The 20,245-nt window shown below is 42.1% G+C and overlaps 1 protein-coding gene across 6 annotated transcripts in view; it reads left to right on the top strand.

Annotated features, from left to right (window-relative positions):
- Positions 1-11,810: 11,810 nt before the first annotated feature.
- The window catches only part of Cacna2d1 (calcium voltage-gated channel auxiliary subunit alpha2delta 1), a 403,873-nt gene continuing 395,438 nt past the window's right edge, over positions 11,811-20,245 (top strand). For all 6 annotated transcript variants that reach the window (XM_075956382.1, XM_075956383.1, XM_075956384.1 and 3 more), the window contains exon 1: positions 11,811-12,007. In XM_075956382.1, coding sequence (XP_075812497.1) covers positions 11,913-12,007 — 95 coding nt within the window. In that variant the 5' untranslated portion in view covers positions 11,811-11,912. The remainder of the gene's footprint in view (positions 12,008-20,245) is intronic.

The following is a 20,245-nucleotide window of genomic DNA, read 5'->3' on the forward strand; positions in this document are numbered from 1 at the left end:
CAGTGAGTCAAATTCATGTTGATTTTCCCATGAACGCCACCACAGCTCTTCAGAGGGCCTGGAGCTCTCTCCTTCTGTAGTGTCTGCAAGCTCACCTGATAACTCACTGTTTGGAAGCAGAAAACTGATATTTGCTGTGGGAGAGCTGCCTCGGTGTAGAGCGCTTTGCTTAGAATGGACTTTACGTTAGAGGAACAACATTGATAATAGAATTTGGAGGCAAAAGGAGAAGGACGGCCTGGAGGGACAGGGAGCTGACGTTCTAGGAAGCACTCTGTCTTCCTCCACATCCCCAACACGGAGGAAAAGACTTCCAACTTGGATTCATGTTTCTGGAGCTATTTTGACCTTGACACTTGACAGGGAACAATAAATTTACCGGGCTAAAATTGCACCAGAGAACAAGACCCGTTCACGGTAGCCCCCATTTTCTCCACGTACCACAATATTCTTCTTTGTTTTAAATTACTTTCTGCCTGGTAAACGAATATTCAATATGTATTTACATTTTATATTTTCCCCTTTCCAGTCTCCTTCACTATGAATATCATACAGATACAAGTTGTCATTAAAATCATTCTCACCTATAAGTATATTGGGCATGCAAATTCTTGGTCCTTCCGAACCTACTGAATCAGAGACTCAAGGCTTGGAGGCCAGGGGCTGCGCCTTGGCAGGCCTTCTGGGTGCATATGGTACAGGTCAAAGTTGAGAGTCCCTAACTCACATGGATGGCGCTGCCACTCGCAGGGACAACAGTCGCCTTCTACCAACCACAGCCAGTCCTGGATCTCACTTCTTAGTGGTGACTACATCCTGGGAAACTTCGTAGAAGAAGGCAAGCCCTCAGGTCCAGATTGCCCCTCTTGGGAATCCATCTTGGCACTTGGGAGAAGAAGTACAACACTTGGTAAATGGTAAACTGATCCAAGACCAAGCTCTCCTTATCCTGTCTTTCATGTACTGCTCATAAAATATTTATAGATATTTACCTATCTATGCTTGTTCCTTCATAGTAAACTTACTGAAGCTTTAATATAATCCACACACTTGACTAAAGGTAACATTCTGTAAGAATCTTGGTTTAAAATTTGCAACAGGTATTTGAAGTGAGGAGTAAAATGGTTCTTAGTAGATTTGCAGTTGTGTGCAATTATAACAGTAATCTCTTTTAGAGCACATCCCTTCCCTCACCAGTTAGTTCTGACAGCTCATTGCTCTAACACTTGACACTAACCCCCATAACAACTCCTTAGGCAAGCACTAAATTTGCTTCCATCCCCATGGATTTGCCTGCATGGGCACTGCAGGTAAACAGAATTATATAGCATTCTGATGAGTAGTTTCTTGCATTTGGCATGTTTTCTGAGGTTCACCAATTAAAATATGCATTATTTCATCCATTCATTTTTTTAAACTTTTATTTTATTTATTCTTTCGCATCACGCATCTCCAACTTGTTCATTGCACTTGCAATCTCCCCCACAAAATAAAACAAAATAAAATTTGAGAGAAAAAAAAGAAAGGTAAAATCAGTCTTGTCATGGAAGGTGCATGTTCCATAGTAAGTCACACAGTAAACCCTTTTGTCCATGTATTTTTACTTGTGAGTGTTCATTGCAAAGAATCACTGGCCTGGATCGGGGCCTCTGGTTTCTGCTATACTGCCGATGCTGGGCCCTCACGGGGACTCCTCTGGGCATCCTGTTTTGTCATCGTGGAGATCCTGCACAAAGGGGCTGCAGGACCAGACTCTTCACGTGTTCCATCCACATGAGTGGATGTTGGGGGGAGCAATTCATAACTCTGGTTCTGAACCTGGTAGTTGAAGGGTCGGTCAACGCACCAGCAATCCGCTGTCCTTACCCTCAGCATCGTCCTGGCTAGTTCATCCGTTACAGTGATGGGCAGTGGACAGGGCCAATTTGTGTGCGTGTGGGGGGGCGCAACTCATAACTCTTGTTCTGAACCTGGGTAGTTGAAGGGTTGGTCAGCGCATCAGCAATCCCTTGTCCTTAACGAGCAATGGGCAGGGCCAATTCTGCTTTCATGCCCTTAGGGTTGGCTCTTTCCATCAGGGCCACCTCTACTGTGTTGCCCAGGTGAGGTGCAGGGGCCACTCTCTAGAGTGCTGCAGCTGGTGAGGGGCAGGGACAGCTATCTCAGGCTTGCCTATGATCTCAGGGCCAGCTCTGCCACCTGCCATAGGCAGTTGGGAGTGGGGATGGGGCGGGGGCGGGGCGAGAGCATCTTTCCCCAGCCCATACCACCATGTGGCAGAGGCATGGCCAGAATCTCGGGGCCAGTTTACCAGCACCACGGTCAGTAGGGTCAGCTCTGCTATGCTGCCCAGGTGAGGTGCAGGACCTCCACGTGGTCGGAGCCAGCAGGACAGGGCATCTTTCCCTTGCCCTCGTCACCACATGCTTGACTCATTTTTTTTTTTTTTTTTTTTTGCTTTTTTCAAGACAGGGTTTCTCTGTGGTTTTGTAACCTGTCCTGGAACTAGCTCTTGTAGACCAGGATGGTCTCGAACTCACAGAGATCCGCCTGCCTCTGCCTCCCAAGCGCTGGGATTAAAGGCGTGCGCCACCATAGCCCGGCTTGACTTATTTTTACTGCCAAATAATATTCTATTGAACAGACAGACCACATCGTGTTTATACATTCTTCGGTTGTTAGATAATTTGCCTTGTTTCTGTTATTATGAATATTGTTTCTATGAACATTTCATGGACTCTTTTTGTTGTTTGTTTGACAAAGTTTCTCTAAGTAGACCAGAAAGTTTCAAAGTTGCCATTTTTTTCTTTTTTTCTTTATTTTCTCAGAAACTGGGACTGAGTTTGGCATAATCTTGCCAGATAATATTTTAAATTTAAACTCTCTTAAGAGAAAACAGTAAAGTCAGCTAGTTGTATTAATACTTCATTGAGAAGTGGAGTAACATGTCCTTTACATATTTGTTCATGTGGGGGTCTGCTAAAAAACGGACATAAAATGAATTTACAGATTTTACTTGTCTGATTTTTTTTTCAGTACTCATATTCAATTTTTAAAAATTTCCCTTAAATAAGGAGAGATTGGTTCATTTCTATAAAGTGCCTCTCACTCTCTCATCTTCACTGAAAGGGGAAGAGAGCACCATGAGAGCGTCCTACTGAGGTATAGCTCTTTATGGAAGACTAGTCCATGGAGTAATGGATAGCCCTAGTCAATGACGAACTGGAAGAGCAGAGCTGATGTATCAAATGAACACAGATGTCATTTGCAGCCGCACCTACTCCTGAATCATAAATCCCACCCTCGGCACACGAGTAAGAAGACAGTAGAGAGGAAACCCCTCTCTCTCTCTCACACACACACACACACATACACACACAAATAGGGGAAACAGATAAATCCCAACCTGAGCTATAATCTTATTGTTCTCATAGATTGTTACTTCTTTTGCAAACTTTAAGTAGAAGTTTTTTTTTTTTAAATAATGATTAATTGCTTAAAGTGGACCATGTGGTAGATAAGGAACAAGGTTCTATATATGGAAATATCCTTGTCATTAGGAATTAGCATGACTTAAATGTCAAAGTCATTAAATACTCATCAAATATCAAATACTATTCTAGCTTAAGTATGTTACGGTTGCCTTTGAAAGATCTAGGCCTACAGTGTGTCACTTGCGCTGGTCTTGAACTTCTAAGTTTCCAGATGTACCTACCACTGTAGCTGGTGATGTTGTTATACAAGAATATTTCAAATAATTTTTGTATTTTCTAAAACTATTTGGAAGACATATTTTAAATGAGTAGATCATATTTTCATATAACATACATTAATAAAACCAAATAATGAGGAAAACTACCATCTTCCCAATATTTTTTTTCACCTCAAATTTCCTACATAAATTTAACCAGAAAATACTTTATTAATTCCTAGATAACATTTTCTTTATGATATAACATTTTATGCATTAATCATTTCCACCATTGTTGATAAATAGTCTTTTATTATATTTGTATTTCAAGATGTATACAAAGTAAACATTTGAAATGATTGAGAAAAATCATGGTGCCTTTCTAGAAACTATATGAACCTTAAGATTACTCACATACATATATACATATACATATAGAGCGAGTTCCTGTAACAGTAAGGGGCAGCCTTACTGTCAACACAGAGAAACCCTGTCCAGTACTTATGTCCCAGCTCCAGCTCTGTTCTTTGATAAATGCCAGAGCTAATGAGTGTAGACACCAATGCACTCTTTCTGATCTCAGTACTTGGGAAGTAGAAACAGGGGATCACATCTGAATATCAAGGCCAGCATGGACTCTAGTGAATTTCATGTCAAGTCACCCTGGACTTCAGAGACAAATCTTGTCTTAAAAAACGTCTCTTTGGGCAGGATTACTCTTTGTAGCACTGGTTATCCTGAAACTCAATCTGTATGCAGGACTGGCCTCCAACTCAGAGATCTGCCTGCCTCTGCCTCCCAAGTGCTGGGATTTAAGGTGTGCCTTCAAACCACTACATGGCTACCATATTGTATGTAATTGGACAGATCTGCGCCATTTCTAATGTACTTGTTGGTGAGCCTGCTTTTCTGCAGCTAGGGAGGTGCTTCCAATGATTGCATGGATCAACTATTTGAATATTCGAGAAAAGAGAAGTTTGAACGAACTCAAGTTCTCTCTTGACAAACAAATTAGCATAAGCCACGGGAGGGTCCATGAGACAGAGGACATGCTATGTGAGACTCCTGAATGCTGTTGAGTTGGGCACACTCTTCCAGGTGGGAAGAGCTGTGGAAGCTGCTCAGCTCCTGCTGGCCTCTCCTCCTAACCCCATGTACACCTTCCCATCGTTCTGAGTGTTCCTGGATCACGCTTTACATCGGAAAGCGTGATCCAGGAGACTGCAGATCAAAAGAAGGTAGGTTAATGAAGGTTCGTGAGTGATACAGTATAAAAATCCTTGTGCACAACATCCTATTTAAAATAGCTTATGTTTTACCTATGTCATGTGTTGAAAGAATAGATTTGTGGGTAATCAAATGCATAGAGAATTTATACCTATATTAGAGTACTTGCATTTAAAGATTTGGATGTGATTTATTTTTGGTTTAAAAAGAACTTAAATGTTAACATCACATATTTTTAAAATCCTTAGAAAGTATTTATATTTTCTCTTATTGTATAATAACATTAATTATGTATTTGTTCAGAAATAAAAAAATTATTTGATTAAATACTTGCTTAGAAAAATTAAGTTGTTCTGCTTTTCTTCATCCATTTCTGGTTCATTTAAAAAGCAGTACACCAATTTTCATAGTGACGTTACATTACAAACTTAAAGACTAGATATGCCCCACCTGTTCCTTAGCTGGGAAATAATCGGCTTGCACATTTGTATCATGAATTATCACTTAGCTACAAAAAAAGTGCCAAGCTATTGAGACAATAAACATTGTGAAAGGGTCTCAGAAGAGTTTGACAAGAGAAGGAAACAGTGTCCCTGATTCCATACCATTTAAGAACCTGTTTGAACAGCATTCTAAAACACCAAATCATAGTGGCAAACAACACTCCCACCTCATGCTCCGAGTGAATCTAGACAGTTGTGGCCTTCACATTTGTGGCTGTCTCTTTGACCCCGTCTTCTTGGCATTATGTTTTCTTCATTGTGTGAACAAGCTTTCTTTCTTTTATGTTGTTCCTCCTTAGTGTTTTCAGTTTTCTCTTCTCTAGAAAATGTGTCGTTGCCTTCCCTCCTAATGTGTGTGTGTGTGTGTGTGTGTGTGTGTATTGCTAATGTGTTAAATTCAAGATTGACTGTTGGGAATAAAACCTATCAAAAGAGGGGGTGGAGAAGGGGCGGGGTGGACTGCCTGGTTAACTTGGGGGATGAAAAGGCGAATTGACAGCAGCGGTCTCTCTTCCCAAACAATGATGAGCCGTGTGTATTGTTATAGCTGAACCGAGAGGAACAGTGTTGTAGCTAGGTTTCTGGTGACCCTTCAACAAGCACCTCGCGGCTATTGTTAAAAGGGAAATATTTGATACATTTTGATGAATAAAAATCAAATGAGAAGCTTAACAGAAATACATATTCAACAAAGACTACAAGAAACACCAAAGTACACCGATGTTCTTTTCAGAAGAATCAGGCCTGAAAGAAAAGCAGTTTTCAGATACCAACAGAGAAAGACAAACCGGCGATTAAATATATACACAGCTCTTCCAACCAAAATATCTTTGCTCTTTTCGAAAACAGGGACTGCTAATCCTATGTGGATTGATACAGTTACAATTGTTACCAGTTACAGCTAAATTAGGAAATGCTATTAGAGTATGATAATAAACACAAAAATCTTCTTTCAGAGTTATTTATTAAATTCTCCGTTAGGTATCTGCATGTTTTTAACTAAAAATTAATTGTCAAGTATCCTAACATCATCAAGTATTGTCTGTAAAGCAAATAATGTCTTGCCAGAAGATATGCTAATCTCTACAGCAGGAAGGCTCACACAACTTCCAAGTGGTGAATAGACTCCCTCGAGACGGTCACTGCTCTACTGTGGACCAGCTTCACCCTGGTGGGCACATTCATGGAATCAACTCTTTTACTTAGCTACAGACACTCTAAGAGTTACATCCTTCAAGACTAGCCCACCCAAGTGGAAAACTCAACACTTGTGTGCAGAGAAAATCAATGTCTGTAAATTCCAACTGTGTACCACAAAGCTACTTACAACAGAATTTTTCAAATCCCTGTCTAGTTTTAACATATGCGATATTTAAAGTAACAGTAATTTGGTCTGGGAAAAAGAAAACATCAGATAGCATAAAACAATATCCTTTACTTGCTCAGACATCACGGTATTTTATTGCCAAATTACCCGGAATCTTGGGGGTTACTCTTGATCACTGTGTATCTTCAGTAAGATACTGTGGTTGGACAATAATTAGTCCATTGGCTTTCATACGTATCCATGTATAACTACAAAATCTTACTTCTCCTGTGATAAACCATAGTAACACAACTTTTCTTTGTCAGCTATCAATGGAATACACAACTTTAAAAGTAGAGCTCTTTAAATATATTCAGAGAGTTGTGTGTATGTGCTAACAATCTTAGGCGTTTAAACGTCTAAAATGAGCACACATGGGAACAACAGTAAAATGGGTTCACAAGCTGTCTCTCCAATGCTCATTACTGCAGTGCAAACTCCTGACCACCTTAATTGACCACGCCTCTGCGGATCCCGATCCAGCAGATCAACTATAATAAGGAACAGTTGATTTTGTCCCCTTACACAGCCTTTGTTGTGCAGAGACATGCTGGACTATAGTGGTCTCTGTTGACAGACTACGGAAACAAAGCCTTAGAAGATGAAGACCCATAGATGGTATCTATGGAAACAAAGCCTTAGAAGATGAAGACCTGTAGATGGTATCTATGGAAACAAAGCCTTAGAAGATGAAGACCCATATAGATGGTACCTGCTCTCTTCGTCTTTGCCCGAAAGCTGCATCAGTATGATCTAGGAAACTGGAAACCTTGCTTGCAGTCAGTATTGTTGGCCATTTCAACATCCACATCTGTCTCCTCTTGACTGCTTCCCATGCATTGCTGTTGCTGGTGAATGTCTGGATAAATAATTGAACCTCCCACTTCCCTTGGCCTAGGCAGGCCTGAGGACATGCGTTCTATGTACTGTGCTCTAATGTACAGTCCAATAGAGCCAAACAAAATAGAGTTCCTGCTCTGTGGATAAACTCCTGACTCTTTCTATAATTGTAGATTTTAGAGAAACGTAGGGTTTCTTTTACTTTTTAAGTAGAGAGTCACTGCCGTGGGCCATTATTTCCTGCAGGTTCTGAAATGTGATTATGATGAACAGAAATGAAGGTCAAGGAATAGGGAGAACAGGAATAAAAATGTGAATGTGAAATTCTATGACTAGCAGGGTTTTGAAGCCAAATAGCATAAGTGCTATTGCTATACTGGGGTGCAGTGATGCATGACTTTAATCCCAGGACTCAAGAGGCAGGCCAGTGGATCTCTGAGTTCAAGGTCAGCCTGGACTTGCCTGCTCTTTATATGTAGTGAGTTACAGGACAGCAGAACTATGTAGAGAGACCGAGACCTTGGGGAGAAATCAATCAGTCAAGAAAGAAAGAAAGAAAGAAAGAAAGAAAGAAAGAAAGAAAGAGAGGAAAGAAAATGCTATTGCTTTCTTACAGATATGGTGATGTATTCTAGAAGTCAGCATAAATTTACCAATGAAAGTGGGTAAACTAATAAGACATAGCACTAAATGTGTTTAACACTACTTGTTGTCTTCTTAAGAAAGTATTCCTTTTATTAAAAGTAGAATGCCCTATCTATCTATCTATCTATCTATCTATCTATCTATCTATCTATCTATCTATCTATCTATCTATCTATCTACCAACCATTTATCTTACTTGGGCCAAAGAAAGTTTATTCTAAGTGGTTTGTTTATAGGAAACATTTGACCACATTTCTTAATTTAGAATAGTTTCTTTTTCCAGTTTTTAAAATAAAGGCTCTTTGGTGCCATTTTATTTTTAAAACACAGAAAAAGAGGTCTGTCTCCAGCTTGAAGCTCACTGCCCAGCCCTCCCTCCTCCAGCTTGAAGCTCACTGCCCAGCCCTCTCTCCTCCAGCTTGAAGCTCACTGCCCAGCCCTCCCTCCTCCAGCTTGAAGCTCACTGCCCAGCCCTCCTTCCTCCAGTTTGAAGCTCACTGCCCAGCCCTCCCTCCTCCAGGTACTTGCTTTCTTTCCCACTGTGCTCCTGCAATGATTCTCCAAGGAGGTAAAGCAGTCAAACCTTTCGACTCTTTTGTCTTTCATTGACATGGAATAACTACTTAGAGTTATCAAGAAATTATGCATCGTGTATTTGTTGTAAGTAAACATCAATATTTTCCATGCATCAAATCCCCTTCAAATTCTCTTGCAGAACTGATGAGATACAAAATATTCTCCAATGCTTCGCTAATTTACTTTCCATTTAAAATGGTTTTACTTACATGAATAGTAGACATTGAGTTTTGGCTTCTTGCTTAGATTTTAGGCCATAACGCAGCCATTTTTATCATCAGTCTTTTTTGATTTGTAAACATTTTATACTGGATGACAGATTCTGATGATTTAAAGAAGTTTTATTAAAATTAATGGATTATAATATGGGCTTTATGGAACTTCCCCTAAACAATGCAGTTGAGATGAGAAAACACTATGAAAGGATAAGGTTAATCCGGTAGAAGCATAACGCATGTTGTGCAGGTGGCTTTAAAATATTATATATATAATATTTTATAATTATTATATATATATAGTCATTTTGAATATTTTCACTTAAAAGTTTTGTGTTGATGAAAACAACAGCTAAACTCCACTGCGGAGAATCAAACAGTTTGTAGTTTGTAGTTGAAAACCACCTACCCTTCAAAATAAGAGTTGCAGAAGCAACATCTTTCTCCCATAGCTTCAGATACTGAAGAGCATGGTGCTTTATCAGAGAGAGCCAAAGACCAACCAGGTTACTAATAAAACCTGACTTACCTTCTCAAGAACTTTATTACATTCTTTTGCTCTATAAGCCTTATGTCATATATATATATATATATATGGAAATCATGTACCAAGGTAGGAAGTCTGGAGTCTGGAGTATTAATGAAATAACTGACAGAATATATCATAACGATATTTTAATATAGCGAGCCCATTATTATACCAACACATTCTGTAGACAATAATGAGCATCTAATTCTCTTGTTCTAATCCTCGTGCCGGAGAAGAAGATCAGTCTATGAGTCATTAAAAATGGAAAAGAATGATGGAGTTGACTATCTGGGTGTCTCATTTTGGAAAGCTGCAATTGTAAAATCCCCGTCCGAGCTGTAGCTCTCAATCCCATTACATCCCACTTCACTCCTTTTTCCTGCAAGCCTGGTGCCAAGCTCTGTCCTTGCCTAGCACAAAACAAACTAAGTTAAGTCGCTCTGGGGCGCCTTTGTGAGGCCACTCAGAGTAGGAAAGAGGAAACAAAGGGCCAGATAGAGAGGCAGAGGACCCGAAGAAAACAAATAAGGCTGGAAAAGGAAGAGGAGGGGGAAAGGGAAAGCTAAACCACTGGGCCAAACACGGGAAAATCACGGACACATTTGTGCTCTGGCCAGCAATCACTCTTACCCACCATCATTTCTTTGTTTGGGGAGGTTGCCTTTAGAAAATCAATTCCAAATGAGTAGCGCGGTCTATCCTTCCACAAACCCCTGGGCCCTGAGGGAGGAGGGAGGGCTGATTAACAATCTTACAGCCACACAAATCAACAGAGTCTTCGCCTTAGAGGGAGTGTCTTTCTTTTTTTTTTTTTCCTCATCACGAACTGTATTCTCTGACTTCATGTCAAAAGTGTTTTCATATCCTTCGGGAAGCAGCTGAGGAATTTGTGCTGCTCCAAGAAGAAAGCTAGCAGCAATCCATCAAATCTATCTTTGAAGGTGGTCGGAACCTCGGGGGAGGGGTATAAGTGAAGACCTTTTTGTTTTATTCTGTTTCTAGAAGACCCACGCACGCCCGGCCACCGCTTCTCCCCAGGATGGAGGGGAAAGCAGCCCTTCATCCATGTCTCAGATGTATTTTGCAGAATGCCACCTGTTTCTGTTGTGCACTCCGTTCTGTGTTCACACCAACAAAGTGAATTCACCCGGCAACCACCTTGTCCAGCAAAGCCGAGCAGTGGTCAGGGCGGGGAGTTTTTTTTCAACCGGTTGGAAGGTTGCTGGCTAAGACGTTACCAAAGCCCCTTGGCACAGTAACCGCCCTCGAAGGTGTATCCCTCCCTCATTCCTACCGCACAGTAGGAAAGAGATCTTACAGCTTCAGCTTCTTCTTCATCTATTCCCGGCCCTCCCGCGAGGCGCCGTCCCTGCCAGGTAAAGCGAGTCTAGTTGTATCTGGGCATAGGGCCGCTGGCACCATTAGCACCCAACCCTGTCGAAGGCTCTAACCTCTGGCACACCATGAAAAACAGTGCCACCTGGCAGAGTCGACAGTGGCGCTTTCAAACGCACCACACAAACCCCTCCTACATTTGTGGTCAAATCACTTCACGGTTTCGAGCCAGGCAGGAGGTTCTACGCCTGGGAGAAGGGCTTGGGGGCCCGTGCCAGATTGTGCAAAAATAAAAAAAAATTAACCCCGGAGGAGGCGAGCCAAGTGCTCGGCAGGAGCCTGCGCGCCCGTGGATGCTCGCGGGCGGCGGGTGGTCCCCTGGGGAGCCTCTTCGGGCCGGCTCGGCTCGTCCTCCGGTCGCCCCGCAGCGGGAGCAGGCGACGCCGACTTTGGGAGTTCCTCCCTGCCTTGTATGGAGGGCTGCGCCCGGCCCGTCCCCGCCCGGCTCTGACGCCCGGCCCTCGCGCTGCTGCCCACCCACAGCCGCCTCCCCGCGACCCGCCCGCCCGCCCGCCTGCCCGGGGAAAGCAGCCCGAGAGCCCGGCTCCGGCCACCCCCCATCCCCGCAGCCGCCGCGTCCCCGCGCCGCCCCCTCCGCCCCCGCCCCGCCCCCGCCCTCGCCTCAGAGACCGCGGATAAATCAGGGAGGCGAGCGCGGGGAGGCAGAGCGCGCGGGCGCCGGCAGCAGGCTGGCCGAGCTCCGTTTCCACGGTCGCCCTTGATGGCGGCGCAGGCGAGGCAGCCTAGGCACGGAGCGGCCACCACGCGCTAGAGAGTCCGCCCGCCCGTGCCCTGCCCGCCGGGCCCCGCCCGTGCCCTGCCCGCCTCTCCCCGCGCGCCCTCCCGCAGACGTCGGCGCCCCGGCTCGGTCCCCCGGCCGCCGCCTCCAGGCCGGCCAGGAGGGCACTGATCTTCGATAGCGAAGATGGCTGCAGGCTGCCTGCTGGCCTTGACTCTGACACTTTTCCAGTCTTGCCTGATCGGCCCCTCGAGCCAGGAGCCCTTCCCTTCGGCCGTCACGTAAGTCGGCAGCGGGTCCGGGCAGGGGCTGGAGGCCGGGGTCCCGACTCGGCGCCAGGCTGCCGTGGGGGGCGGGGAGCGCGGCCGGGAGCCGCCGAGGCCGGCAGGGTGGGCGGGCGAGCCTTGCACTGCTGGCCGCTGGAATGAGCTCGGAACCGGCGTGCGAGCCTCGGCCCGCCGCGCCCGCCTTCCCGGGGAACGACCGCCAGCCGTCGGCGGCGTCTCAGCCAGGTCTCCGAGGATGCTGCACGCTGAAGACTGTAGCCGGACTTGGGGAAAAACTTTGCAGGCATACCCAGCTCCCACCAAGCCAGGCCAGATGAAAAGTTGTGTTTCCGTTAGGTATTTCACAGAGTTAATTTCAGGCTGGCCCGGGTAGCTCGCGCTTCTCCTGTACTTGGCCCCTAGGATGCTAATTGCTGTGCTGTCCAAACTCATTTAGAGCCCAAATTACTAGGAGCGCCTGACAGCTTCCTTGGTTTCCAGCCAGTTCACTCCCGGCAGCTGAGCGTGCTGTCCACCCCAGAGCTCACAGGTACCAGGGCCACCAAAGCCAACCTATCCAACCCTTTATTTGAAACATCTAAGAGCCGACAAACACGCCGTTCCTGTTCTTAGAATGAATAGAACCCCTATTCTTTGAGGGAGGAACTATTTCCACAGTCTCCTGCAATTTTCTCTTATTTTTAACATTTCTAAAATAACTTTCAAAAAAAAAAGCCGTTGCTATTCTGGAAATAGAGTGTTGAAAGGTAGCTATAGTCACAGGGCGGAAGGGAAGGCAATGCAACCGTTCTCCGCTCTCTCAGGCTGCAAGAAGCAATCAGAGTCAGTGGCACATATAAATATATACATATTTTTTAAAAGCGCTGACTAGCTTATCTGGCATCCTGGGAAAGCATTTATTTTGGTTCTTGAAGGTACTTTAAAGCTTCTCGGAGTAGGTAGTCTTAAGTGGGTGAGTCACTTAAATGCATTTTACATAACAAAAACAAAGCCCAAGGTAGCTTTCCCGGCTTTTATGCTGCGGGGAATCACTTGCAGTCCTTTGTTGGCAGAAAGCTGGATCCTGGAGTTTTGGGGGATACACTAGACGTGCACCCTTACTAGCTGGAACCCGACAGCTATTATTTTAGATTTGGCCTAGAACATTTATCACCTTAGGCGTCAGTGCAAGCATCTAGAGATGCATATTCCAGCCCTGAGAAAGGGGGTGTCTAATATTTCTGTCATTGATTTACAGTAACGTTCTCTTTAGGTAATATTCCATAAAAATGATTGCACATCATTTTTGTTATGAAGCAAAAGGGTGAATGCCATCTGTAGAGCTTCGTTTAATTGGCAGAATGTTCCAACTGTTTAATTTTAAGCATGAAAAGTCTAAGAATTTCCAAGATGCTACAAAACCATTCAGCCTTATTAAGAAATCACACTTTTGCTTATTTATATTTTTAGTACTTCTGAAGCTTGGCCTATTACATAAGAACTCGGGTGACGCTCGTGCATTTTGTGTCAAAGAAGTTGCAGCTCTTAGGAAGGCATATTGTTAACGTGCTCGGATCACACCTTTTTAGTGTGGTTTTATAATCATTTGCCAATATTGCTATCATTTAGGGAGGGTGCTTCCTCATATTAAGGAAAACAAAATGCAAAAAAAAACCCCATTCATTCTGAGCATCTCATAGTAAAATATTGTTGTAAAGATTCTTGTTAGAAGAACATCTGTAATAAATGCTTTCCCCAATTTAAGTAACTTCATTTCCTGCTCAGGTATGTGCTAAAGATTTGAACATTATCAAACAGGCACTTAACATAGGGATTGCGATTCCTTTTCTTTGAAAGGATTTGAGTTGTTTTCCAACAATGGGAGTATGAAAATGTTTTCTGACTATGGGAAACATTATCAGGGACTCAGAGCAGGCTTTGTGGCTCCAAGTCAGTGGACTGAGGGTAGTGCTCACAATGCTTTTGGAAGCCTTCCCGCTTCTGCAGTTCTTTATCTGTGAAGGTAGTAATTCTATCTTTGGAGGAAGGATAGTTGACATCCGTACTCGGTGTTAGATTTGTGAATAAAATCTGTGAGAACACATGTGGCCTCAATCTCATCAAGAAACAGGGCCATTTGCTTTGCTTGCGTGACAAAGACATTAAAGGCAGTGGTCAAGCTCAGATCCTCTGGGGGGGGGGGGGAATCAGGATTATAAGAAGGGAATCCAAAGATTGTTACAGTTACTAACGGCAAATTAGGATGCTTCTGCTTATAAGTTTTCTTATGTTGGCAGTTTTATTTTTCAGCAAAAATATAAAATGAGAATTTTTCATTTTCAGAGGAGGAAGACCGTGCCATTAACACGCTGTAACATTAATTAGGCACTAATTGGAGTTGGTGCTGAATTATAATCCTAATGAACATATTTTTTTTAGCAATGCTTGTAGGAAAGACTTTAGTTTTATTATGATAAGCATATTACTCTACATACTGAATTTTCTGCCCTGTTTTTAACATTTTAACATAGTATATCCTTCTGTAATAAATAGTAAACATATCCTAACAATTAGCATTCAAACAATGAATTTATTTTCAGGAAAAGGAATTTTGATACAGTTTTTATTTTTATTTTTTTCTGGGCTAGATGTTTCTTTCCAAAGCAAGGTGTGAAACAAAAAGCCTGATGTGCTACCGAGCATGCAGGCTTCTTGGCTTCTGCTGTGCTGGAAGACACATTAGCTTCATGTCATTCTGTGCACAGGTTACATTGGGGTTTCAGAGTGATTTCTCAAAAAGGACAGCCTTCTTTCTGGAAAGAATTTCTTGGCACTTATGCTAAAACATATCTATTTTAAAATTCAGGAACACATGCACACTGATCAGTATAGTAATGTGAATTTAAAATCTGTTCTTAATTTAAGACCCTGTTTATATATATAATCTGCTTTTAATGGATTATAGTTAAAATTAAGCTTTTATCTCAGTCATATCAAAGTGCAACCAAGTGAACAACAGTTGAATGAAAGCCAATTACTATTTTGAGTTTGATTATAGCTTTATAAAGATCTAAATATTTAACCAAGAATTTAGTTACTTTAAGAAATAAACATAAAATATCATAAAATTAGTAGTTTGAGTACTGAATTATTTTGATACATATAATCATATTCTGTATTATGCAGACATATTGCTGGATGTCATGATGTTGGGATGATGGGTATCAGCTATTCTACGCTTTAGGACTGGGGGAGCTGGTTATGCTCCCTTGACTTTTCTATTTGTGTTCTGCATGACATGAGGACGTCCATCTTATTAAAGAATATAAAATAAAATAGGATATATATGGAATCTAAAATGAATGAGTGTAAAAGACCCCTTTCTCAATTTCCAATTGGCTCTCATGAGCCTAAAAACAAAAGAGCATTTATTACTCCACAGGTGTTTGGGTGTATTTCTCTGTATAAATATTAGCATAATGTTTAATTTGTTATTGTTATATGTATGTATTTAAGTGGCTATTTGGATTGACATTTTAGTGAGTATTAGGCCAACTGAAATAAAATCTAAAACATTATTTTAGAAAAATATATACAGTAATATAAGCTTAGGGGTTATAAAAAGAATCTAAATGAGGATGTATCTTTCCTTTTTCCAGTGAGTTTTATTAATTATAATAACACCTGGATACCTTTCTATTGTTTCTCTGATATGAAAATAACAATGCAGTATGCTTCTGTGCTTTTCCGTGAAGATGCATGCAAGTAAAGTATTGTCTTTAAGTTTATTATTTGCTTTTAGAGTGTAAATTCATAGCAAGGTATGTAGAATTTTGAAAATGATTCAATATTTGTGCTCACAACTGTTATTTAATCCATATGTTCTCTGTAACATCGTTATATAAAATATCTATGCATTCTTTTCCCTATTTTCAATCCAGATATGAATTTCCAAGACAGTATTATTTTCTTCTTAATCTTCATTCCTACTATTTATCTTCAATGAAGTTTTAGCTTAGAGCTGGGGATTTAAGTGGGTGAGATGAACTATTTTTCTGTGCAATTATGCAATTTTAAATCTCCTTCCATAGCGACCCAGAAAGTTGTGACATAAGCAGGTAGGATGCTTTGAAGAAATCAGAATTGGCTTTCATGTTTCTAAAATGTAACATTTTATGGTTGAAAAAGTAACAGCCTTCCATCAGCTGTGTTAAAAGAGAGGTCTGAGGTAGGGGTGTCAAAGAGCGTGGAAGCTGCTTCCGTGGTGGGGAAGGAACTGTTCTGCTGTTTCCACGCCGTTTGCTGAGGGCCTGCAGCGCACACTGTGTGCTGTGTCTCGAGGTGTGGCAGACCACCCTGCTTCTCCTGGACGGCCTATAACTGGCACTATGGCTTTTCCAGCCTTTCATGCAGTTGCTTTCCTGTGCACTTGAGCTGAGCCGTGATCGCCGGCCGTGGAGCCTGCATGTGATTTACCTCGGCTTTTATGTGCAATAAGACATGAAAATGGGGGCATGGTTTTCTTTGTAGTGTTGGAAGACAATGTCAGTTGAACGCAGGATAACAACTTGTACTGGAATGCTGGGAAGCCTCACACATTTGTCTCTTAGTACAAGGATCTAAAGATTTAGTCTATAATTAGATAAGTTGTCAAGTGTGTACGGTTATAGTATTCTTTAATTCCTAGATAATATTTTGTGTGTTAAAATACACATGCATGAGTATATATTTGTATACATACATACATACATACACACAAACACACATACTGGATGGTTTGCTAGATTGAAAAACCTTTGCCGTGTGAGGTCATTCCCAGGGTCCATGCTGTATGACGTCTGTTAATCACTTCCTGTCTTGAAGGTTAAATCTCATTTCACGTATTAGCGTTGCTTGTTAAGAGGAGTGAGTGTGACGTCATAGATAAGAGTAACTTACAAATGAAACCACTGCACTTGAAACCTTGGCCACCCCTGAGGAAGTCCACCGGTAACAGGCAGTTTTACTTTGCGTTTATATAGAGTATGCACCAATGTTTGTAAGAGTTAAATGTACTTGGTAGTATATTTTAGAAATGAAGGCATCGTGTGAAGGTTTGAGATTATATAAAATATGAACTTTCATGCATTCCTTGTTTAAAGGCTTCCTTTTGTAGTGATTTAGCACATAGAAACCAATACTATTAGCATTTAAAACAATGAATCAAGTCAGTGGCCATTTCTTTCTTTACTTTTGGAATTTGTTTGCACAGATTCTAATAATGTTACAAACAAGAAAGCCTTTGGCCTGTGGCCCAAGCAAGCAGGTGCACATTTGTTTTTAATTTAATATATATTTATTTTAATTTCATATATATATATAAAATCTCATCCTGATTCTGAATTATCAAAATTAATATATATGACATATGACATATCACATATAAATTACATCAGTATTGAAGTTCTCTTTGAATATGAATGCGGAACATTTCAGGCTAAATGTTATTTTAACATATGCTTCTGATTTTTTTTTTAAAACCATATGCTCAGTGAATTAAAAAATTAGGATACATTTAAAATTCAGTAGCATGAATGCAAGAACAAGTTAAAGTAGAAATGATGCCATAGAAAATGATGGTCTTGTCCGCTTTGAACAGGTCACTTGGAGGCTAAGCTCCCTGTCCGCATTCTTTTCCACGGGCAATGAGATTTTACTATGGTTCTCTCCTGGTGCTCGAGGGAAAATAATGCTTGCAGCCTTGTTTTCAGTGCCGTGTGTCATTTCTTTTTCTTTCTGCCCAGGAGTGTACACTGAATACTAATCATAATCAACTGTGATTGAGCATGGGCATCAAACCAAAGAGGGGCATTTGTATCTCCCCCTCCCTGGGGTGTCCATAGCCAGCTCTTAAGTTCAGGTCTTTCTTGCTCGACTCTCTGCTCAGGGTTTGCTGAAACTTCTTCCTCCCCTCCGAGGGAAATTTGTGAGGATGGTGGCACACAGATGAATCTGTCCACATAACTGACACACTTCCGTCAGAGCCATCAGACAGTCTAGACTATTGTTTCCTTTGACATTTGCCCACACACTTGTGGGTAATGAGAGGGACAAATGGGGAAGAGCTGGGGAAAGTGTCCCTCTCTAAGGTGCCCCGGCTGGCCATAGAAAGGGCTGGCCAGACGAGCGAGCCTTATCCGCAGAGTTGAAAGAGGAATAGCTCAATAAAATAAATGAGGTCAGACACACTGGGAAAATTGCTTGTTTGTAAATGGTGATCAACACGCCTTGTGATAACACTGCCGAGGAGTGATGCCAAGAGGTGGGGTAGAGAAAGGAGCCCTCAGATTTACAGACCTGCAGAGGCTGGAGGTAGCGGGCTGCTATTTTCACAGTATTGCCAACCCTGGCGCTTTTCTAGGATGTAGCTATGTTCACTGTATTGTGATCATCCCTGGCTCTTTTCTAGGGTGTAGCTATGTTCACTGTATTGTGATCATCCCTGGCTCTTTTCTAGCGTGATCTATCTTGGACTTGAAATACTGCTCACTAAGCGTGACATTCATTTTAGAGACCTAAATATGCAGTTTAAGGACTACAGACATTAAACTTGTCTAGACCTCAAAAACATAGAAGTACTTACAAATTCATATGTTTTTATGAACCCCTAGGGAAGTGGTTCCTTGGGTAAGAAATATTAGCATAATATTTTATTAAAAGCTTTAAGTGTTAATTATCAAGCATGAGGCTCCGTAACAAAATTTCTTCCATGAGATTATAAGAAACAAAATAACCCATAGATGAGCAGGCTTCTAGGAGAGCGCTCAAAACAATTAGGACCAATAGTGTATTTGATTTTTTGGAAATAGTTTTAACTTATACTTTCTCTTTTAATATTTTCTGCTCCAAATATTTCAACATAAAATATACTTGAATCCAGCAATTAATGCAATCATTATTCAGCGCAAATCATGTGCTTCACCGAGGTCCATCCTAGGGAATACAAATTGAGGAAGGGCACCCCCGTGAATGGCAATCACAGTTCTAAGTTAGGTGTCAAACAGTGGGGTGCAAGGCCAAGCAAAAGGCAGGAGATCTTTGGAAAAGCAGGGTCTACTGAAACATGGCTTGTTGTGTGGGAGGCATGGCTAGGCGGGAAGACTTGCTGGAGGGATGGCTGCTCTTTGGTCTGGCTAGAGTTCATTACATTGTAACCTGATGGAGAATCATAGTGAACACAGCCCAGGAACAGTTACAGTAACTCTGCTATGTAAACTGTGTGTCTTCATCCTTTGTTGTTCGGAATTGCAAAGCGAAGAAAAAGTGGCGGCAGATTTTGAGCCACAGGATGTACCAAATGACTAAAAAAGGGCCATGTTAGTGACAGAGGTGAGGAGAGAAGGTGTTAGACTAACTCAACATCGTTTGACAAGTGTCACTTGAGAGCCTCAAAATAGGGGCTAGGAGAAAGTCAAGGAGGTGGAGGACGTACTGTGGAGAAGACATTTCGGGTCTTGATGATGAGAGGATTTGGGAAATCAGAAAGGGGGAAAGCTGGAGATGAAGCTCAGTCCTCCAGCAGGTAGATTGTGTGTTCATTAAACTTCATTCCCTGAGGAGGAATGCAGGCAAGGGTTGAAGGTGGAGAGATAGGTACCTTTAGTGTATGTTGCTGAGTTTGTACTATTCTGCACGCCTTTAGAACTCTATCTGTGGGTGTTTGGGGGTCATGTCAGAATAGCTGTTTGAAGCCAGAAGAAGAGTTCAGGAAGAATATTTGGCATCCATAATGGAGATTTTCCAAAGAGGTTTGAGGCACTTTTCCTTTGCAGAGAATCCAGACAGTATGGTCACATTGAGGATGTCATCAGGCTGGTGGCACAGAAGAGAAGTTTCCGTAGTGTTGGTGACAGAAGTGTGGCTCCTGCTCTCGGAGGGCATGCAGGAAACTGGGAATATGGAGACAGCAAGCGCAGACTGCTCTTTCCAGGAATTTGGCAACGTGAGGAAAGCGAGAATTCTAGAACGAATTCAGAATGAGAAGGGTGGAAGGATTTGGAATTCTTCAGTCTGGAGAACAGGAGTTCTATTAGGGCATTTGAGTTGGTTATTTCCCATACTCCTTTCTTGGGGGGAGATTATCTTCTTGACTGTAGCTTTCAATGACTGAATCTAACGTGTTTGTCCTGTGGTTTGAATAAGAATGGCCACCATAGGCTCATGTATTTGAATGCTTGGTCACCAGGAAGTGCCATTATTTAAAAGGATTAGAAG

This window comes from Microtus pennsylvanicus, chromosome 22, assembly GCF_037038515.1.
Source record: "Microtus pennsylvanicus isolate mMicPen1 chromosome 22, mMicPen1.hap1, whole genome shotgun sequence".
Classification (NCBI taxonomy): domain Eukaryota; kingdom Metazoa; phylum Chordata; class Mammalia; order Rodentia; family Cricetidae; genus Microtus; species Microtus pennsylvanicus.